At 42.1% G+C, this 20,667-nt stretch overlaps 1 protein-coding gene across 11 annotated transcripts in view; it reads right to left on the bottom strand.

Annotated features, from left to right (window-relative positions):
• Nucleotides 1-1,427: 1,427 nt before the first annotated feature.
• TNXB (tenascin XB) overlaps nt 1,428-20,667 on the bottom strand; it is a 775,055-nt gene continuing 755,815 nt past the window's right edge. For all 11 annotated transcript variants that reach the window (XM_078645877.1, XM_078645868.1, XM_078645870.1 and 8 more), the window contains one exon: nt 1,428-2,032. In XM_078645877.1, the coding sequence (XP_078502003.1) occupies nt 1,934-2,032 (99 nt within the window). In that variant the 3' untranslated portion in view covers nt 1,428-1,933. The remainder of the gene's footprint in view (nt 2,033-20,667) is intronic.

Raw genomic sequence — 20,667 nt, forward strand, 5'->3', positions numbered from 1 at the left:
GATTATACTTCTTTTTAGGTGGGTGCATTCCTGTGATAAGGCATTTAAGACAGCCAGTGGCTAAAATTGGGCTGGCCCACTTCCAACATGCTTTATGCAGATATGAGAGAAGCATAATGTAAATAACAGTTAAACAGACCAATGGATAAAGAGGGCCAGACAAAAGTCCTTCAAATCTATGTTTATATGTTTTTTTAATTATTATTATTATTTTGTTTACACGAGTGTGGTAAAAAAAAACTCAAGATGTCACTAGGCCAGACCTACATATGGATCCTCATTAAAATGTTTAGACTTCTACGTATTTACTACAATAGTTTACCGCTGGAACATACCAACTCGACTTTTAAGTAGTATGTACCTACATTTTCTTTCCATAGATCTATAAAGGAAGATTTTTCGAAGAAAGTAGAATCTGCACCTGCTCTTTAGGGCCTTATTACAAGTGCCCCATTCCCCACGAATATTAACAGAGGTTTCTGTAACTTTGCTGATGAAGAAATAAATGGGATTACAAATTGTTATGGAATAATATTTAGAATGGGTGCTCAGTACCGAATCCATCATGATGTTGCCTGTTGTTTCACGCTTTCAGTAGTTGAGACATCTTTCCACCATAATTGTGATGCTGCGAATCTCATAATTCCCATTAACCACGTTTCCAAGGCAAGTGGTAGTTTATTTTTTTTCTCATGGATTTAATTATGCAAGGACGGATCTCACTCTTTGCCCCTCCTTGTTTCTCTCACAGACAAGTCTTTACTTCAAATTACCTCCTTGCAATCTTTAATGCTCAACTGAGAAACGACTATTTGCTTCTCAGCATATCTGTGAATCTTAGTAATACATTTGTGTGCGTTAAGGATTGTGGCCTAAACACAGGGAGGCATATGGCTAGACCTGCCGACTTTGGAACTGGGAAACAAGGCTTGAATCATTATGCTCTGATTTTGGACATATCAGGTAACCTCCCTGTGCACCCCTACCCCCCAAGCACCCACCAAAATAGAAAAAGGTGTTGCGTACTCTGGTTCTATTGTTCACTCTGATTCCCTTGGACCAAATTTGTGATACACAAAACTGCAAAAAAAACAAAATAAAAAACAAACTAGAATTATCAATGCAACCAGGAGACTCATAACTGTTGTTTGACCTTGCATACGTAAACAGCCATGTTTGTGTACTTGCATCAGTTGTTACGTATGTAAGTAGGTATGTATGGAACACTGTACAGTCATCTAGTCCTTGGGCTGCTAGCCTACATCTGTGTTTACCATGTGTTTACCATACAGCACGATTAACAAAGAACACACTAGTCAGGCACTCCAACCAGAAGCATGCAGACATATGCACAAGAAACCACAAATGGCACAACTTTTACTCAAAAGGGAAAACGGGAACTTCCGTAGAAAAGCATGAACGCCAGATTTGTTTTCCGAAACCTCCTGATGAGGTGATTTATTGCAACAGGGGTTCAAAAACATAGGGGAGAAATGTTTACAATATTGATAAATTTACAAAAAGGTATTATAGCGAGACATGTACATGAACATGGAATACTCTGGAACTCAGGTTTCCAATAATAAAGCGACTTGGTTTGTGAACCCAGAGGCGAAGCTGTAAAACCCACTTTTTTCTGGATTCCCACTTTTTCTCCACATTGCTCTGCCCCCACAGAGAAGCATTGGTTTCCCCATATCCCTACACTGCAGGGTTTACTGTTGAGGCAGAATCATAGTCTCCTTTTCCCACCTCAAGGAATAAGGTCTCTGTTTCTTTGACAGGCGCTTCTTCACGGATGGAGGGATGAAGCTTGCTTTGTCCTCTTCACTGCTGTCTCCTTCCGCCACTCCGGAAGTCCTAGAGCCTCTCCTCCACTGTAGCGCTAGTTCTATTTCATTTTCTTTTTCAAGGGCGGGCGATGGTGTGGGGTTTAGATCCTCCGCAGAGCCACAGAGTTCTTGGGTCTCATTTTCATCTCCGTGAAGGGAATGGAGAACTCAAAGCCCTTCCAGTTGTACCAGTTAATACCCTGGAGGAAGGAGGAAGTGGGTAGAGAGAAGGGTGTGAAAAAGAGAGTGTGAGTCAAGAAGAAGAAGAGTGGCAGAGTTGGAGGGAGGGGCCAAAAAAAAGTGAAAGGTATGAAGAGATAATATGTGGATAGAGAGGGAATGTGAGAGCAGCAAGCAAATAATGGAGGAAGAAATAAGAGAGGAAGAAATGTGGGAGCAGAATGGTAAAGTAGATGGAACATATGTTGGGAGATAAAGGGGATGTAAAAAGAAAGAAGAGATATGGAAAAAAGCAGCACGGGATAGGGAGATGATAATGTAAAAGGTATGCAGAAAAATAAGGGAGATGTGCAAGTAAATGGGAAACAGAAGATGGAATGGAAGGGAGATTAGGAAAGAAGAGATGTTGAGAAAAGGAAAATAGAACCAAAGAGTAAATTGTTTAGTCGTGAAGGCAATAAAGGGAAAGACAAGTTGCAGTGAGAAATAATCAGGAATGGGAGAGGATGTGAGGGGAAAAGGGCAAGCAAACATAGAAAGGATATAATGCGGGAGTAATGGGGAGAATAAGAAAATACAAAAGAAGAGAAAGAACGTTTTGAAGGAAGAGAGGAGTAAGTGAAAAGCACACGGCGAAACATTCAGTGAAGTAAACAGAGGGAAAAGATGAAACAACAGAGAACAAAAGAGAGAAAAGGGAAAAAAAGAAAAAAGAAAAAAAAAACACAAGCGTTTAGATATGCTGATCACTTCACAAGGCTACAATGGTTTGCTAAACGCAAGCCCCCAGTAAGGGGATGGATAAAACGAACAGTTATTTCACATTCAGTCATCCTCTAGTTTATTCACTGGAAACCAAAGCAGCAAATCAATAAAGCGAAGAAAAGTTTTTTTTAAATGTGTCTGTTGTAAAATTAATTAGGATTAGTGTAAAGATGACACCAGGTGTTTCTTTAAGATGTCTCTTTATTATAAGTAACACGACACACCGGGTGGAGGGCCCGATCACCAGCTCAATCAATGACAGCTGCAACTGTCACTTCAACCGTTCCTTCAACTGTCATATGGCAAGGAACAGCCATTGACGTAATGTATGCAAATGACGGACAGAGAGGGGACGGGAGCTGAGAAGGGACAAGAGGGTGGAGGGGACGGATAAGAGAGAGGGACAAGGGGAGGAAAGGACGTTAGAGCCGTAACACATCTCCTTCCTAAGGGAAAGGAGGAAAACAGATGAAAAAACACTGTATAATCTTATTGACTAAAAATAACAAACAATCTGACCATGGAAAAGCCCATGTACAAATAAAAGCGTATTCCAATTCAAAAGTCGACTTTAGCGGAGCCTAAATAAACCCCTAGTTATTATCAGTACTGGAATCACTGGTGGTATTGTGGAATAAGAGGTTCATTCGTTCCGCAAGGGTCAGAGCAGTGACCAGTCCATCCTCCATCTTGGATGAACGACATTCACTAGTGGATGTTGCTGAGACCTTTGATCCACGGGACACATCCTCTCCTGTAACGCCATTACGCACCCAGTGAGCACCTTGGGGGTTGTCACGGTGTAAGTATTGCATTGATATGTGGGCTATTTCCTTATCCACAACATTGCTACTATGCCCTTTAATGCAACCGGTCACCATTCCAATGTCCTCATCAGTGTCAGGTCTTGACCTACTTCTTGCTTCATTTACTTGGTATTGAACGTTTTCAAAGCCACTATTATTTTTCACTTCAAACCGTTCTGCTACATTAGTACTAGCCTCAGCCGTGAACAGTCCGTCCTCCAGTTCCCTCCAATGACTTCCGCGGGAAAACTCCGTTGGTTCTACTGGACTGCATGACTCATGTTTCCTTTGGTATTCATCGAGCACATTCTTCTTCCCTGATGCAACTTTATTTTGAGAACATTGGAAGAGTTCTTGTGCTTCCCTACTCTTACTCATCAGCATATCACAATTTAACCATTTAGAATAATTTGCTTTGTGACTAGGCTTCAAGTCAACGAAACTCAAACCATCTTCCCTTTCCTTTGCCATACAATCCCTATACACATCTCTTGTGTCAGTCTCGAGTCCTGCGAATGCAGTTCTTTGCCGAACCGCCCTTAAATTGAAGAGGTTACTCTCATATTTTCTTACTAACTCTGCATTTTTGGGTTGTGTAACATATTGTTTTCTTACTTTCTCACATTTACCCTTTTTTCCAATTTTTCCTTCACTGTCTTTTCTCTCGCACCCCTTGCTAGAATTCCTCTCATCCCTCAATACAATGTAAGCCTCTTGTTTCTTATAGACTTTGTCCTCAGCCGCTTCTTTTTTCCATATCTTCCTCCTAGCAGCTCCCTCCTTGACAACCACGTTTTTTGATGGTGGCGGTCTTGCATTCCCCAATCCATACTTCGTCAATTGTATGCTTTTGCTAAGTGCCAGTTCATTTTGGTGTTCATTCCATTTTTGATTCAGAGATATTCTCAATTTCCTTTGATCATTCCACCCAAGCACGGATAGTTCGTTATCTGAAATGTATATAGCACTCTTAGTGCTTCTCTCCTTGTAGCATAAATCCAGCACTTTGTACCCTATTAATTTAATTTCTTCCCCCGTGTACGATGTCAGGGATACGTTGGCCACTTTTAAATCGTTCCCATGTATTTTAGCAAATTTTTTACTCCACATACTCGCGCTAACAACAGTATAGTGTGACCCTGAATCTGCTATGATTTCAATTTTTACCCCCCCCACTATGATGGCACACTTTGGGTTTATTGTACACTTGTAGTCCTTCTCTTTGTGAACCTTTACATCCATGAACTTCTCATACCTTTGTGCTTCAACCAATGCCACTTGCTTATAATGCTCATCAAGTACATTCATGATGTTCTCCAATATGTTTCGGTCAGTTCCCTTGTAGATTCCCTTTTCTATTTTATAATACATTTCACGTCCACCAGCACCTAAACTGAGCAGTAATATTTCAGCTTTTTCCTCAGGATTCAACGGTTCTATCTCTTCATCGACTAAGGATATATAATTCTCGAAGTACTCTTTCCACTCACTCCACCCTACTTTATTTGTACCTTCCTCTTCCATAAACGATTCTGGTGGCGGTAAATTGTACATTTTGTTTCCATTCATTTTATTTGTTTTATAAATTTCGCCCTATTTACCACTGTATGTCTGTTTATTACTGTTAGAGTCTACTATATTCCAAAAACAAAAACTTCCACCGAAACCTGAGCGACTACAGTTTCTTTTGTGCAGGAAAAACCTTGGATGCACGTTTTATCATTGCTCTGTTTTTTTTTCACATGAAGATGTACATTCAGCTTTTAACAGGAAGGATATGCGTATGTCGCTTCCCTTATTAATTTCGAAATTCCATCGCACACAATACACAGTTATAAGTGTTTACTCATAAAAGGATACAGACTTTTATTCTCGGTAACTTCCTCCGTTGGTTTTCAGTAACGCCCTTTGCACGCTAAAGATTCTGCGCGTGTTTCTTTTCCTTTCCAAATAACTCAAGTACTCAAGATGGCGCCCTGCGCGATGACGTCACACGTGCTGGTGCGCAGTTAACACTTTCCTCACAAAGCTCCCTTCATGTACTACCTCACACAGTTAAGCGGCAAAGTAAGTGTCAAAGGGTTTTCTTTTCAACTTAGTGTTTTTCACTACTGAAATGATTATCCACAGACACTAGACGGTACTTTATGCCGCTTACTTTGTATGCTTCTTAAAACAGATCGGTAGGGTCCCAGTGGAACTTTGTACGTTTGCTTGAATTTATTGTAGAAAAATCAAATTAAATAACAAAACAATGTCAATTAATCACAATGAATGAACCATATCACTTGGTAAATAAAAGTGCCCCAAGAAAGGAAAGGGAAGTGGGATAGCGTGATGCTGTGAAGGAGAGAACGGTGAGGAAATAAGGTTGGTGACAATTTAAATATTGCGAACTTAATTCAAAATGAAATACACTTTCATGGCTTCGGATCCCTGAGCCAAAGAAACAGGGGATCGTAGCATATCCCAAAGATTTTAAACAAATATATTCACGTTGACACAAAAGTCTTTGAATTAAATGCGGGAGTGTCAACTGAACAAGAGATGGAGGTAGCCGTCGACGTTTCGACCCCACGCTACATTTGTAGGCGTGTATATTGCCTTACATCGGGGTCTTCATCAGGACAGGGTAAGCAACAAGGGAGCACTACAATATCTGAAAATGTAAAATAATATGGTATAAATTGAATGGCCAACAATCAATGGCACGTTACCGTAGTGAACGGTAGAAACATTACTAATACTATTACCATGGTTATATAGAGGCAAAACATTGCAATTATTATGAATAATGCATTATGAACAAAGTGAGAAAAATCAAAGCTTTAGTGCATTACTGAACCTTTCAGATAATTTATACAACCCATAATTAATATCTTGCCTTTAAGCGTATGTGAGCTGACACACATAAACACAGGTTTCCTGACTCGGCCGGAGGAAACCAAATTGTCCAATCAGAATTATGTAATTCCATAGTGTCAAGGAGTCTATCCAATGAGTGACAATTGGGCATCAGTAAGGTCGGCTAGAATTGCAAGAAGTGGATAAGCCACTCTAATCACGGAGGACTCAAATCACTGACAGAATTAGAACAACGTTAAAAACAAGGAGAACATACCTGCTCAGTTCGAGCAAGTGACATGGCTATGTCCACATTAGTCCCGTAGATTGAGCATGCTGGATCTGTGAATAAGGGGACGAGTATGTAATAGATCAAACACAATTTCGAAAAGTCAATAAATGCCCGACATCATGTGGGAATTGGGGCTTACCTATAGAGCCCGCAAGGGTTGGGAGTATCTTGTTTCACTAGCTTATATCTCCTCGCCGGCAGTGCGTCGCTAAGGATCGCGTCAGGTTTGCCGCATCTGTAGATAGTACAACAGGAGGAGGAGAGGTGGTAAATAGAGACCGACTAATTGGTAAGTGGGGGACCGCTTGTCGGGAGGAAAGCGTCTCACCTTTTACGAAAAACAGAGGGCTCTGAGTCGCAGCCTTCCCGCGGTTGCTGATTGCAAACAAGTGGGCGTGGCCAGTTGGAAAGGTTTATAAAGACAGAGGGAGGACAACGAGTCGGGAGCGTTGCTAATGGCAACCTACTGCTCCGAGAAATCTTCCGGGTCTGTCATGAAGACTAAGAAAGGACACTAAGTCCGGAGCGTTGCTGGTAGCAACCATATGCTCCTGAGGGCTGCGGAGATTATCGGCAAATACCACGACATGGGCATAGGGGTACCACCATAGTCAGGGAAAAATGTGGGTACAATATGGCATGGGTAAAATAGCGGCCAGACTATGCGACCTGGTCACTGAGCAGGTATGTTCTCCTTGTTTTTAACGTTGTTCTAATTCTGTCAGTGATTTGAGTCCTCCGTGATTAGAGTGGCTTATCCACTTCTTGCAATTCTAGCCGACCTTACTGATGCCCAATTGTCACTCATTGGATAGACTCCTTGACACTATGGAATTACATAATTCTGATTGGACAATTTGGTTTCCTCCGGCCGAGTCAGGAAACCTGTGTTTATGTGTGTCAGCTCACATACGCTTAAAGGCAAGATATTAATTATGGGTTGTATAAATTATCTGAAAGGTTCAGTAATGCACTAAAGCTTTGATTTTTCTCACTTTGTTCATAATGCATTATTCATAATAATTGCAATGTTTTGCCTCTATATAACCATGGTAATAGTATTAGTAATGTTTCTACCGTTCACTACGGTAACGTGCCATTGATTGTTGGCCATTCAATTTATACCATATTATTTTACATTTTCAGATATTGTAGTGCTCCCTTGTTGCTTACCCTGTCCTGATGAAGACCCCGATGTAAGGCAATATACACGCCTACAAATGTAGCGTGGGGTCGAAACGTCGACGGCTACCTCCATCTCTTGTTCAGTTGACACTCCCGCATTTAATTCAAAGACTTTTGTGTCAACGTGAATATATTTGTTTAAAATCTTTGGGATATGCTACGATCCCCTGTTTCTTTGGCTCAGGGATCCGAAGCCATGAAAGTGTATTTCATTTTGAATTAAGTTCGCAATATTTAAATTGTCACCAACCTTATTTCCTCACCGTTCTCTCCTTCACAGCATCACGCTATCCCACTTCCCTTTCCTTTCTTGGGGCACTTTTATTTACCAAGTGATATGGTTCATTCATTGTGATTAATTGACATTGTTTTGTTATTTAATTTGATTTTTCTACAATAAATTCAAGCAAACGTACAAAGTTCCACTGGGACCCTTCTTCTCTACACCATATAGCACCCAGGTCCCATGTGGATTTTTCTGGGTATAACCCCCCTTTAGATCAATCATCTGAGCAGGTGCATACCTGCGAGGTTACTTTAGGTTTTTAATTTAGTCCTTTAGAATTCCTTTCTCGAGACCATGGTAGAGAGTGAACTACTTTCGTATTCTGAAGACTACATCAACACACTCCTGCAAGACCAGAACAACCAATTTCTGTCCAATACCAACTTGCAAGTAGATGTCACTTTGAATGACAAAATCACCAGACTAGAGAGACTTGAAAAAAAGCTCATCAGGACAAGACTTCACGGTTACTTGTTCACAAAATATTTACAAGAGAACATCATTCCGTTAGGTCTCCAAATTAAAATAGAGCCAGCGATTTTTGTCGACGTACCTAAATTCAAAGAGGGATTTAGTTACGTCGCCAACAATTGCTCCCGACACTGGATGGTGTTGGGAGTCGAGACCGCTGCCGAACAGGTACAGACTCTCACTAAAGAGATCGCGTCCCTACGAGCCGAGATACTTGGGGACAGCACTTTGACAAATGCTAAATCTGCCTTGGAGTCTCTAGACGCCACACTAAAAGACTTTGATATCACCACTCAAACCAAGAAATTAGAAAAATTAGCCAAGGATCTTAGAGCCTTTGATAAAAAAAGTGTTTACCCATATCTTCAACCCGACTACTACAAACAAGACACCCAAGGCCGCTTTGCCAACCGAGGTAGAGGGGGGTACAGAGGTAGGAGAGCATACACTACGTTCTCCGACTCTTCCTACAGTTCCGGAAGTGAATCTGAACCTACAACACCTGGCCCCTCATACAATTATCCTTACTCAGACTACAACTACCCACCATACCCACCTCCGCCGCCTCATTTTTTAGGCAGAGGTCAGATGCAATGGAGACCCCCCCGAGGTCGGGGCAATTGGTCCAGTGGACCCCAACGTGGACAACAATCCAACACGGGCAATCAGAATGCGGGTCGGGGACGTGCCCAGAAACAAGTAACCTTCCGCCCCGAGAACCATGGCGAAATATCGACCAGGAGAAACACCTACCGGTGGTGACAAGCAGACCTGCACATTCCACCAACCCTATAGTAAATATTTCCAAATACAACCTATCTGATGAAGAAGAAAAAGTATTGAGCAAAGGTCTCTCTTACGTTCCAACCACACTTCCGAATAGATTTCAATTGAAAACAGAACTGTACAACTTTTTCAGAAAAATTCGTCTCAGGTATTTCTTCAGACATGCGACCACTCCACTGAGATCATCTGCTACTGGACTGAGGGAACCATCAACTTTTTTTCCCCCCTCCTACGCAATCAGTAACAAAATTCTGGCATTTGAAGATTTGGTCATCCATGAAGTGGAGAATACCGTCAACAAGCCGAAATACATCCGATTCAACCTAAGTGCAAACCAAAAACTGGCACTTAAGAGTTTGAAAGACAATGCCGATATAGTCATCAAGCCCGCCGACAAAGGCGGGGCGATCGTGATTCAAGACACCACTGCTTACAAAAAGGAAATTTATAGACAGCTGAATGACGGAGTTAGCTATAAACTCATTCACAGTGACCCTTCGAAAGATCTAGCCTTATTGATACTCCAAATCACACAAAATGGCCTGGAGGAAGGTTTTTTATCACAGCAAGAATTCAAATTTTTGAATCAAAGTCATCCACGGCTAGCAACCATATATACCTTACCCAAGGTGCACAAAGGCCTCGACAATCCCCCCGGACGCCCAATAGTGTCCGGTTGTGGTTCAATGCTGGAACCACTCAATCAATATATCGACTTCTTCCTAAAGCCTCTAGCCATAAGAACTAAGACATACCTCCGGGATACAACCCAGGTTATCAATCTGATTGATCAAAGACCTTTCGATCCAGATACCCAATTGTTAGTAACCTGTGACATAGTGTCATTGTACACTAGTATCCCTCAGCTTGACGCCATCGCTGTTATGGAAAAGGCCCTCGATACCAGGACGGCTCCAGTTCCAGTACCCACGAATTTCATCATAGAACTCCTGAAAATAGCCATGATGAAGAATTTTTTCGTGTTCCAACAACAGTTCTTTCTCCAAACCAAGGGAGTAGCGATGGGGGCTACATTTGCCCCAAATCTGGCTATATTGTATATGGACGATTATGAGAGCCGGGTCATCTTCAGTGACAGGAACCCATTCGGACACCACTTGAATATGTGGGTCCGGTACATTGATGATGTGCTATGCCTGTGGAATGGCACCAAAGAAGATCTCGTGTCCTTCCATGGTTGGCTGAATACACAGAGCACAGACATACAATTTACCCTCGAAGCCAACCAGGAGAAGATTGCGTTTCTGGACATAACCATTTTTGTAAATCCTGAGACTAAATTACTGGAAACTACTTTGTTTCGCAAACCCATTGAGCGGAACTCATTACTTGAGTACAACAGCCACCATCCCAGGGGGTTACGAGATAACCTCCCTGTCGGACAGTTCCTGAGAATCCGACGAAATTGTTCGTCCAAAGAGAACTATATGTTGGAATCTCAAAACCTTACAGACCGACTAACAGCACGGGGCTACCCCACGCGTTTAGTAAAACGTGCACGTAAAAGAGCCTGGTACAGCCCCCGAGAGCATCTACTGAATTGCGAAAGCAAAGAGGATTCAGCTGGTGGTCGAATCATTTGTGTAACCACATTCTCCACTCGCAGTAATGATATCAAGAAAATCATTAACAAACACTGGTGTTTGGTAGCGGATGACATTGGACAACAAGCACCACCATTACACTCTTTCAAAAGATCACGGAATATCAGGGACCAGGTTGTACAATCATTTCTTCCTCAACCTCCGATTTCTACCATTCAATCACTTTGGCACCTTCCTCCAATTGTGGGACATTTTAGATGTGGTTCATGCACGGCATGTGCTACCACAATCCAAACTAAAGATCTGATGTACAGAGGTAAAACCTATGCATTAAAATCGCATACTAACTGCAACTCCTCGAATGTAATTTATTGGATCAAATGTCCCTGTGATTTGGCATATGTAGGCCAGACCCAGCAAAAGGTCAAAGCCCGTATTTTACAACACGGTAGCAGAATCAGATGCAGAGTACAGGGTGCTCCCTTAGTGGATCATTGCACTCTGAAAAGCCATACCCCAGAGACTCTCCAATGGCTAGTACTAGAAAAAATCAATCTGGGCCCCAGGGGTGGGGACATTGCACGAATCCTGACCTTGAGAGAATCTAAAGGGATGACCATTTTGGATACAATTCAAAATGGGTTAAACGAGTCAGAGAGTAGTCATGCTCAGTTAGCCAGCTTTGGTCGCTGACTTTGGTCTGAGAACTGGACCATAGATACACGCTGCCACTGCCCAAAATGGTATTTCATGTGACTGCTATAACTGATCTCTTTTGACCCTCCTGTGCGAGAGGTCCTGAGCACGGATCAACTAAACTGTGAAACCGTCTGTAACATAAGGCATAATTTCTATAAGAGGTACATCTGTTGACCACCTCCACAGACATATTCCTTAAAACTTTGATAATATTGCACATAATGTAATCTCTTCATGAATACATATCTTCATATCTCTTCATGAATACATATCTTGCAAAAAAGTGTGTGGATATCTTAATGTTTGCTTATTGCACAGTGACCTTTGACAAAATGTCCATAGACAGATTCCTTAAAATCCTGACAATATTGCATATAATGTAACTCAGTGGTAGAGGTATACAAAGAGATCTTCACCCTCGTGTCTGAGAGGTGCATCTCTTCACGAATACATAATTTACACTGAGTGTGTAGATACCTTGATGTTTGCTTACTGCACAGTGACCTTTGATAAATGTATTTAACATTTTCTTTTTCAATTAGACACTGGTGCATAGCATGTAATTCAACGTTAGATGCATAGAAAGAGATCTTCACCCTCGTGTTTGAGAGGTGCATCTCTTTACATACACATATTTTGTATCGATATCCGGATGTTTATTTATTGTGCATTGACCAGGTCGCATAGTCTGGCCGCTATTTTACCCATGCCATATTGTACCCACATTTTTCCCTGACTATGGTGGTACCCCTATGCCCATGTCGTGGTATTTGCCGATAATCTCCGCAGCCCTCAGGAGCATATGGTTGCTACCAGCAACGCTCCGGACTTAGTGTCCTTTCTTAGTCTTCATGACAGACCCGGAAGATTTCTCGGAGCAGTAGGTTGCCATTAGCAACGCTCCCGACTCGTTGTCCTCCCTCTGTCTTTATAAACCTTTCCAACTGGCCACGCCCACTTGTTTGCAATCAGCAACCGCGGGAAGGCTGCGACTCAGAGCCCTCTGTTTTTCGTAAAAGGTGAGACGCTTTCCTCCCGACAAGCGGTCCCCCACTTACCAATTAGTCGGTCTCTATTTACCACCTCTCCTCCTCCTGTTGTACTATCTACAGATGCGGCAAACCTGACGCGATCCTTAGCGACGCACTGCCGGCGAGGAGATATAAGCTAGTGAAACAAGATACTCCCAACCCTTGCGGGCTCTATAGGTAAGCCCCAATTCCCACATGATGTCGGGCATTTATTGACTTTTCGAAATTGTGTTTGATCTATTACATACTCGTCCCCTTATTCACAGATCCAGCATGCTCAATCTACGGGACTAATGTGGACATAGCCATGTCACTTGCTCGAACTGAGCAGGTATGTTCTCCTTGTTTTTAACGTTGTTCTAATTCTGTCAGTGATTTGAGTCCTCCGTGATTAGAGTGGCTTATCCACTTCTTGCAATTCTAGCCGACCTTACTGATGCCCAATTGTCACTCATTGGATAGACTCCTTGACACTATGGAATTACATAATTCTGATTGGACAATTTGGTTTCCTCCGGCCGAGTCAGGAAACCTGTGTTTATGTGTGTCAGCTCACATACGCTTAAAGGCAAGATATTAATTATGGGTTGTATAAATTATCTGAAAGGTTCAGTAATGCACTAAAGCTTTGATTTTTCTCACTTTGTTCATAATGCATTATTCATAATAATTGCAATGTTTTGCCTCTATATAACCATGGTAATAGTATTAGTAATGTTTCTACCGTTCACTACGGTAACGTGCCATTGATTGTTGGCCATTCAATTTATACCATATTATTTTACATTTTCAGATATTGTAGTGCTCCCTTGTTGCTTACCCTGTCCTGATGAAGACCCCGATGTAAGGCAATATACACGCCTACAAATGTAGCGTGGGGTCGAAACGTCGACGGCTACCTCCATCTCTTGTTCAGTTGACACTCCCGCATTTAATTCAAAGACTTTTGTGTCAACGTGAATATATTTGTTTAAAATCTTTGGGATATGCTACGATCCCCTGTTTCTTTGGCTCAGGGATCCGAAGCCATGAAAGTGTATTTCATTTTGAATTAAGTTCGCAATATTTAAATTGTCACCAACCTTATTTCCTCACCGTTCTCTCCTTCACAGCATCACGCTATCCCACTTCCCTTTCCTTTCTTGGGGCACTTTTATTTACCAAGTGATATGGTTCATTCATTGTGATTAATTGACATTGTTTTGTTATTTAATTTGATTTTTCTACAATAAATTCAAGCAAACGTACAAAGTTCCACTGGGACCCTTCTTCTCTACACCATATAGCACCCAGGTCCCATGTGGATTTTTCTGGGTATAACCCCCCTTTAGATCAATCATCTGAGCAGGTGCATACCTGCGAGGTTACTTTAGGTTTTTAATTTAGTCCTTTAGAATTCCTTTCTCGAGACCATGGTAGAGAGTGAACTACTTTCGTATTCTGAAGACTACATCAACACACTCCTGCAAGACCAGAACAACCAATTTCTGTCCAATACCAACTTGCAAGTAGATGTCACTTTGAATGACAAAATCACCAGACTAGAGAGACTTGAAAAAAAGCTCATCAGGACAAGACTTCACGGTTACTTGTTCACAAAATATTTACAAGAGAACATCATTCCGTTAGGTCTCCAAATTAAAATAGAGCCAGCGATTTTTGTCGACGTACCTAAATTCAAAGAGGGATTTAGTTACGTCGCCAACAATTGCTCCCGACACTGGATGGTGTTGGGAGTCGAGACCGCTGCCGAACAGGTACAGACTCTCACTAAAGAGATCGCGTCCCTACGAGCCGAGATACTTGGGGACAGCACTTTGACAAATGCTAAATCTGCCTTGGAGTCTCTAGACGCCACACTAAAAGACTTTGATATCACCACTCAAACCAAGAAATTAGAAAAATTAGCCAAGGATCTTAGAGCCTTTGATAAAAAAAGTGTTTACCCATATCTTCAACCCGACTACTACAAACAAGACACCCAAGGCCGCTTTGCCAACCGAGGTAGAGGGGGGTACAGAGGTAGGAGAGCATACACTACGTTCTCCGACTCTTCCTACAGTTCCGGAAGTGAATCTGAACCTACAACACCTGGCCCCTCATACAATTATCCTTACTCAGACTACAACTACCCACCATACCCACCTCCGCCGCCTCATTTTTTAGGCAGAGGTCAGATGCAATGGAGACCCCCCCGAGGTCGGGGCAATTGGTCCAGTGGACCCCAACGTGGACAACAATCCAACACGGGCAATCAGAATGCGGGTCGGGGACGTGCCCAGAAACAAGTAACCTTCCGCCCCGAGAACCATGGCGAAATATCGACCAGGAGAAACACCTACCGGTGGTGACAAGCAGACCTGCACATTCCACCAACCCTATAGTAAATATTTCCAAATACAACCTATCTGATGAAGAAGAAAAAGTATTGAGCAAAGGTCTCTCTTACGTTCCAACCACACTTCCGAATAGATTTCAATTGAAAACAGAACTGTACAACTTTTTCAGAAAAATTCGTCTCAGGTATTTCTTCAGACATGCGACCACTCCACTGAGATCATCTGCTACTGGACTGAGGGAACCATCAACTTTTTTCCCCCCCTCCTACGCAATCAGTAACAAAATTCTGGCATTTGAAGATTTGGTCATCCATGAAGTGGAGAATACCGTCAACAAGCCGAAATACATCCGATTCAACCTAAGTGCAAACCAAAAACTGGCACTTAAGAGTTTGAAAGACAATGCCGATATAGTCATCAAGCCCGCCGACAAAGGCGGGGCGATCGTGATTCAAGACACCACTGCTTACAAAAAGGAAATTTATAGACAGCTGAATGACGGAGTTAGCTATAAACTCATTCACAGTGACCCTTCGAAAGATCTAGCCTTATTGATACTCCAAATCACACAAAATGGCCTGGAGGAAGGTTTTTTATCACAGCAAGAATTCAAATTTTTGAATCAAAGTCATCCACGGCTAGCAACCATATATACCTTACCCAAGGTGCACAAAGGCCTCGACAATCCCCCCGGACGCCCAATAGTGTCCGGTTGTGGTTCAATGCTGGAACCACTCAATCAATATATCGACTTCTTCCTAAAGCCTCTAGCCATAAGAACTAAGACATACCTCCGGGATACAACCCAGGTTATCAATCTGATTGATCAAAGACCTTTCGATCCAGATACCCAATTGTTAGTAACCTGTGACATAGTGTCATTGTACACTAGTATCCCTCAGCTTGACGCCATCGCTGTTATGGAAAAGGCCCTCGATACCAGGACGGCTCCAGTTCCAGTACCCACGAATTTCATCATAGAACTCCTGAAAATAGCCATGATGAAGAATTTTTTCGTGTTCCAACAACAGTTCTTTCTCCAAACCAAGGGAGTAGCGATGGGGGCTACATTTGCCCCAAATCTGGCTATATTGTATATGGACGATTATGAGAGCCGGGTCATCTTCAGTGACAGGAACCCATTCGGACACCACTTGAATATGTGGGTCCGGTACATTGATGATGTGCTATGCCTGTGGAATGGCACCAAAGAAGATCTCGTGTCCTTCCATGGTTGGCTGAATACACAGAGCACAGACATACAATTTACCCTCGAAGCCAACCAGGAGAAGATTGCGTTTCTGGACATAACCATTTTTGTAAATCCTGAGACTAAATTACTGGAAACTACTTTGTTTCGCAAACCCATTGAGCGGAACTCATTACTTGAGTACAACAGCCACCATCCCAGGGGGTTACGAGATAACCTCCCTGTCGGACAGTTCCTGAGAATCCGACGAAATTGTTCGTCCAAAGAGAACTATATGTTGGAATCTCAAAACCTTACAGACCGACTAACAGCACGGGGCTACCCCACGCGTTTAGTAAAACGTGCACGTAAAGGAGCCTGGTACAGCCCCCGAGAGCATCTACTGAATTGCGAAAGCAAAGAGGATTCAGCTGGTGGTCGAATCATTTGTGTAACCACATTCTCCACTCGCAGTAATGATATCAAGAAAATCATTAACAAACACTGGTGTTTGGTAGCGGATGACATTGGACAACAAGCACCACCATTACACTCTTTCAAAAGATCACGGAATATCAGGGACCAGGTTGTACAATCATTTCTTCCTCAACCTCCGATTTCTACCATTCAATCACTTTGGCACCTTCCTCCAATTGTGGGACATTTTAGATGTGGTTCATGCACGGCATGTGCTACCACAATCCAAACTAAAGATCTGATGTACAGAGGTAAAACCTATGCATTAAAATCGCATACTAACTGCAACTCCTCGAATGTAATTTATTGGATCAAATGTCCCTGTGATTTGGCATATGTAGGCCAGACCCAGCAAAAGGTCAAAGCCCGTATTTTACAACACGGTAGCAGAATCAGATGCAGAGTACAGGGTGCTCCCTTAGTGGATCATTGCACTCTGAAAAGCCATACCCCAGAGACTCTCCAATGGCTAGTACTAGAAAAAATCAATCTGGGCCCCAGGGGTGGGGACATTGCACGAATCCTGACCTTGAGAGAATCTAAATGGATGACCATTTTGGATACAATTCAAAATGGGTTAAACGAGTCAGAGAGTAGTCATGCTCAGTTAGCCAGCTTTGGTCGCTGACTTTGGTCTGAGAACTGGACCATAGATACACGCTGCCACTGCCCAAAATGGTATTTCATGTGACTGCTATAACTGATCTCTTTTGACCCTCCTGTGCGAGAGGTCCTGAGCACGGATCAACTAAACTGTGAAACCGTCTGTAACATAAGGCATAATTTCTATAAGAGGTACATCTGTTGACCACCTCCACAGACATATTCCTTAAAACTTTGATAATATTGCACATAATGTAATCTCTTCATGAATACATATCTTCATATCTCTTCATGAATACATATCTTGCAAAAAAGTGTGTGGATATCTTAATGTTTGCTTATTGCACAGTGACCTTTGACAAAATGTCCATAGACAGATTCCTTAAAATCCTGACAATATTGCATATAATGTAACTCAGTGGTAGAGGTATACAAAGAGATCTTCACCCTCGTGTCTGAGAGGTGCATCTCTTCACGAATACATAATTTACACTGAGTGTGTAGATACCTTGATGTTTGCTTACTGCACAGTGACCTTTGATAAATGTATTTAACATTTTCTTTTTCAATTAGACACTGGTGCATAGCATGTAATTCAACGTTAGATGCATAGAAAGAGATCTTCACCCTCGTGTTTGAGAGGTGCATCTCTTTACATACACATATTTTGTATCGATATCCGGATGTTTATTTATTGTGCATTGACCAGGTCGCATAGTCTGGCCGCTATTTTACCCATGCCATATTGTACCCACATTTTTCCCTGACTATGGTGGTACCCCTATGCCCATGTCGTGGTATTTGCCGATAATCTCCGCAGCCCTCAGGAGCATATGGTTGCTACCAGCAACGCTCCGGACTTAGTGTCCTTTCTTAGTCTTCATGACAGACCCGGAAGATTTCTCGGAGCAGTAGGTTGCCATTAGCAACGCTCCCGACTCGTTGTCCTCCCTCTGTCTTTATAAACCTTTCCAACTGGCCACGCCCACTTGTTTGCAATCAGCAACCGCGGGAAGGCTGCGACTCAGAGCCCTCTGTTTTTCGTAAAAGGTGAGACGCTTTCCTCCCGACAAGCGGTCCCCCACTTACCAATTAGTCGGTCTCTATTTACCACCTCTCCTCCTCCTGTTGTACTATCTACAGATGCGGCAAACCTGACGCGATCCTTAGCGACGCACTGCCGGCGAGGAGATATAAGCTAGTGAAACAAGATACTCCCAACCCTTGCGGGCTCTATAGGTAAGCCCCAATTCCCACATGATGTCGGGCATTTATTGACTTTTCGAAATTGTGTTTGATCTATTACATACTCGTCCCCTTATTCACAGATCCAGCATGCTCAATCTACGGGACTAATGTGGACATAGCCATGTCACTTGCTCGAACTGAGCAGGTATGTTCTCCTTGTTTTTAACGTTGTTCTAATTCTGTCAGTGATTTGAGTCCTCCGTGATTAGAGTGGCTTATCCACTTCTTGCAATTCTAGCCGACCTTACTGATGCCCAATTGTCACTCATTGGATAGACTCCTTGACACTATGGAATTACATAATTCTGATTGGACAATTTGGTTTCCTCCGGCCGAGTCAGGAAACCTGTGTTTATGTGTGTCAGCTCACATACGCTTAAAGGCAAGATATTAATTATGGGTTGTATAAATTATCTGAAAGGTTCAGTAATGCACTAAAGCTTTGATTTTTCTCACTTTGTTCATAATGCATTATTCATAATAATTGCAATGTTTTGCCTCTATATAACCATGGTAATAGTATTAGTAATGTTTCTACCGTTCACTACGGTAACGTGCCATTGATTGTTGGCCATTCAATTTATACCATATTATTTTACATTTTCAGATATTGTAGTGCTCCCTTGTTGCTTACCCTGTCCTGATGAAGACCCCGATGTAAGGCAATATACACGCCTACAAATGTAGCGTGGGGTCGAAACGTCGACGGCTACCTCCATCTCTTGTTCAGTTGACACTCCCGCATTTAATTCAAAGACTTTTGTGTCAACGTGAATATATTTGTTTAAAATCTTTGGGATATGCTACGATCCCCTGTTTCTTTGGCTCAGGGATCCGAAGCCATGAAAGTGTATTTCATTTTGAATTAAGTTCGCAATATTTAAATTGTCACCAACCTTATTTCCTCACCGTTCTCTCCTTCACAGCATCACGCTATCCCACTTCCCTTTCCTTTCTTGGGGCACTTTTATTTACCAAGTGATATGGTTCATTCATTGTGATTAATTGACATTGTTTTGTTATTTAATTTGATTTTTCTACAATAAATTCAAGCAAACGTACAAAGTTCCACTGGGACCCTTCTTCTCTACACCATATAGCACCCAGGTCCCATGTGGATTTTTCTGGGTATAACCCCCCTTTAGATCAATCTTAAAACAGATCGTCAGGCTTCAGTGCATTATATATGTCAAACACTGACTAGCAAGTTACGGGTTTAGATTTCGATGCGTAAGATACTTCAAATTAAACTTCAGCGCTCCTGTTCACGCTTCCAGTTTGCAACTCAGAATATAATGTCACTGTATACTTTTAAACCCTTTTTTCACAGAATTGCTTAGTCTTCTTAACACTGTTATGCTCTCGCTCCTTCGTTTCAAATTTATTTAATTCAGTTGTCAAAAGTCTTACCTCAATAACTGATGATTTAAGAGAGGTTTAACAATTAACAAGGGCCACTAGATGGCAGTGCGTTATAACGCTTGCTTAAAGATCAACAGGGATCTGAAGAGATTTACACCTCGGAAATTGTCAGATCGCCGATTCACATCAACTTCAAAAATGCAGAACCAGATAACACTTGTCCTCCGCTCCGCTCATATATTCTCAAATTCACCTCTTGAACTCAATTAGGTTCCAGTGCAGTCCACTTGGGTCTTACTTTCCTTCAAATTTCAAATAGCGAGAACGCCCAAAATTAATACTGTACTTTCCTGGTTACATTCAATTAGCTTAATGTTCAAGGGACTTCATAAGTAACTCACTCAAATTTCAATATTGCTGGAATTACGAAGGCTCCTCCTTTTCCTCAACTCGTATTCTTCGTGTGAAAAAACACAAAGCGCTTCAAGAAGAATTCTTAGAAATTCTTATGTGGTGGGTTCACCGGCATCCCACCCTCGTCGCCAATTTTGTAAAGATGACACCAGGTGTTTCTTTAAGATGTCTCTTTATTATAAGTAACACGACACACCGGGTGGAGGGCCCGATCACCAGCTCAATCAATGACAGCTGCAACTGTCACTTCAACCGTTCCTTCAACTGTCATATGGCAAGGAACAGCCATTGAC

Source organism: Lissotriton helveticus, chromosome 5_1 (genome assembly GCF_964261635.1).
Source record: "Lissotriton helveticus chromosome 5_1, aLisHel1.1, whole genome shotgun sequence".
NCBI classification, from domain to species: domain Eukaryota; kingdom Metazoa; phylum Chordata; class Amphibia; order Caudata; family Salamandridae; genus Lissotriton; species Lissotriton helveticus.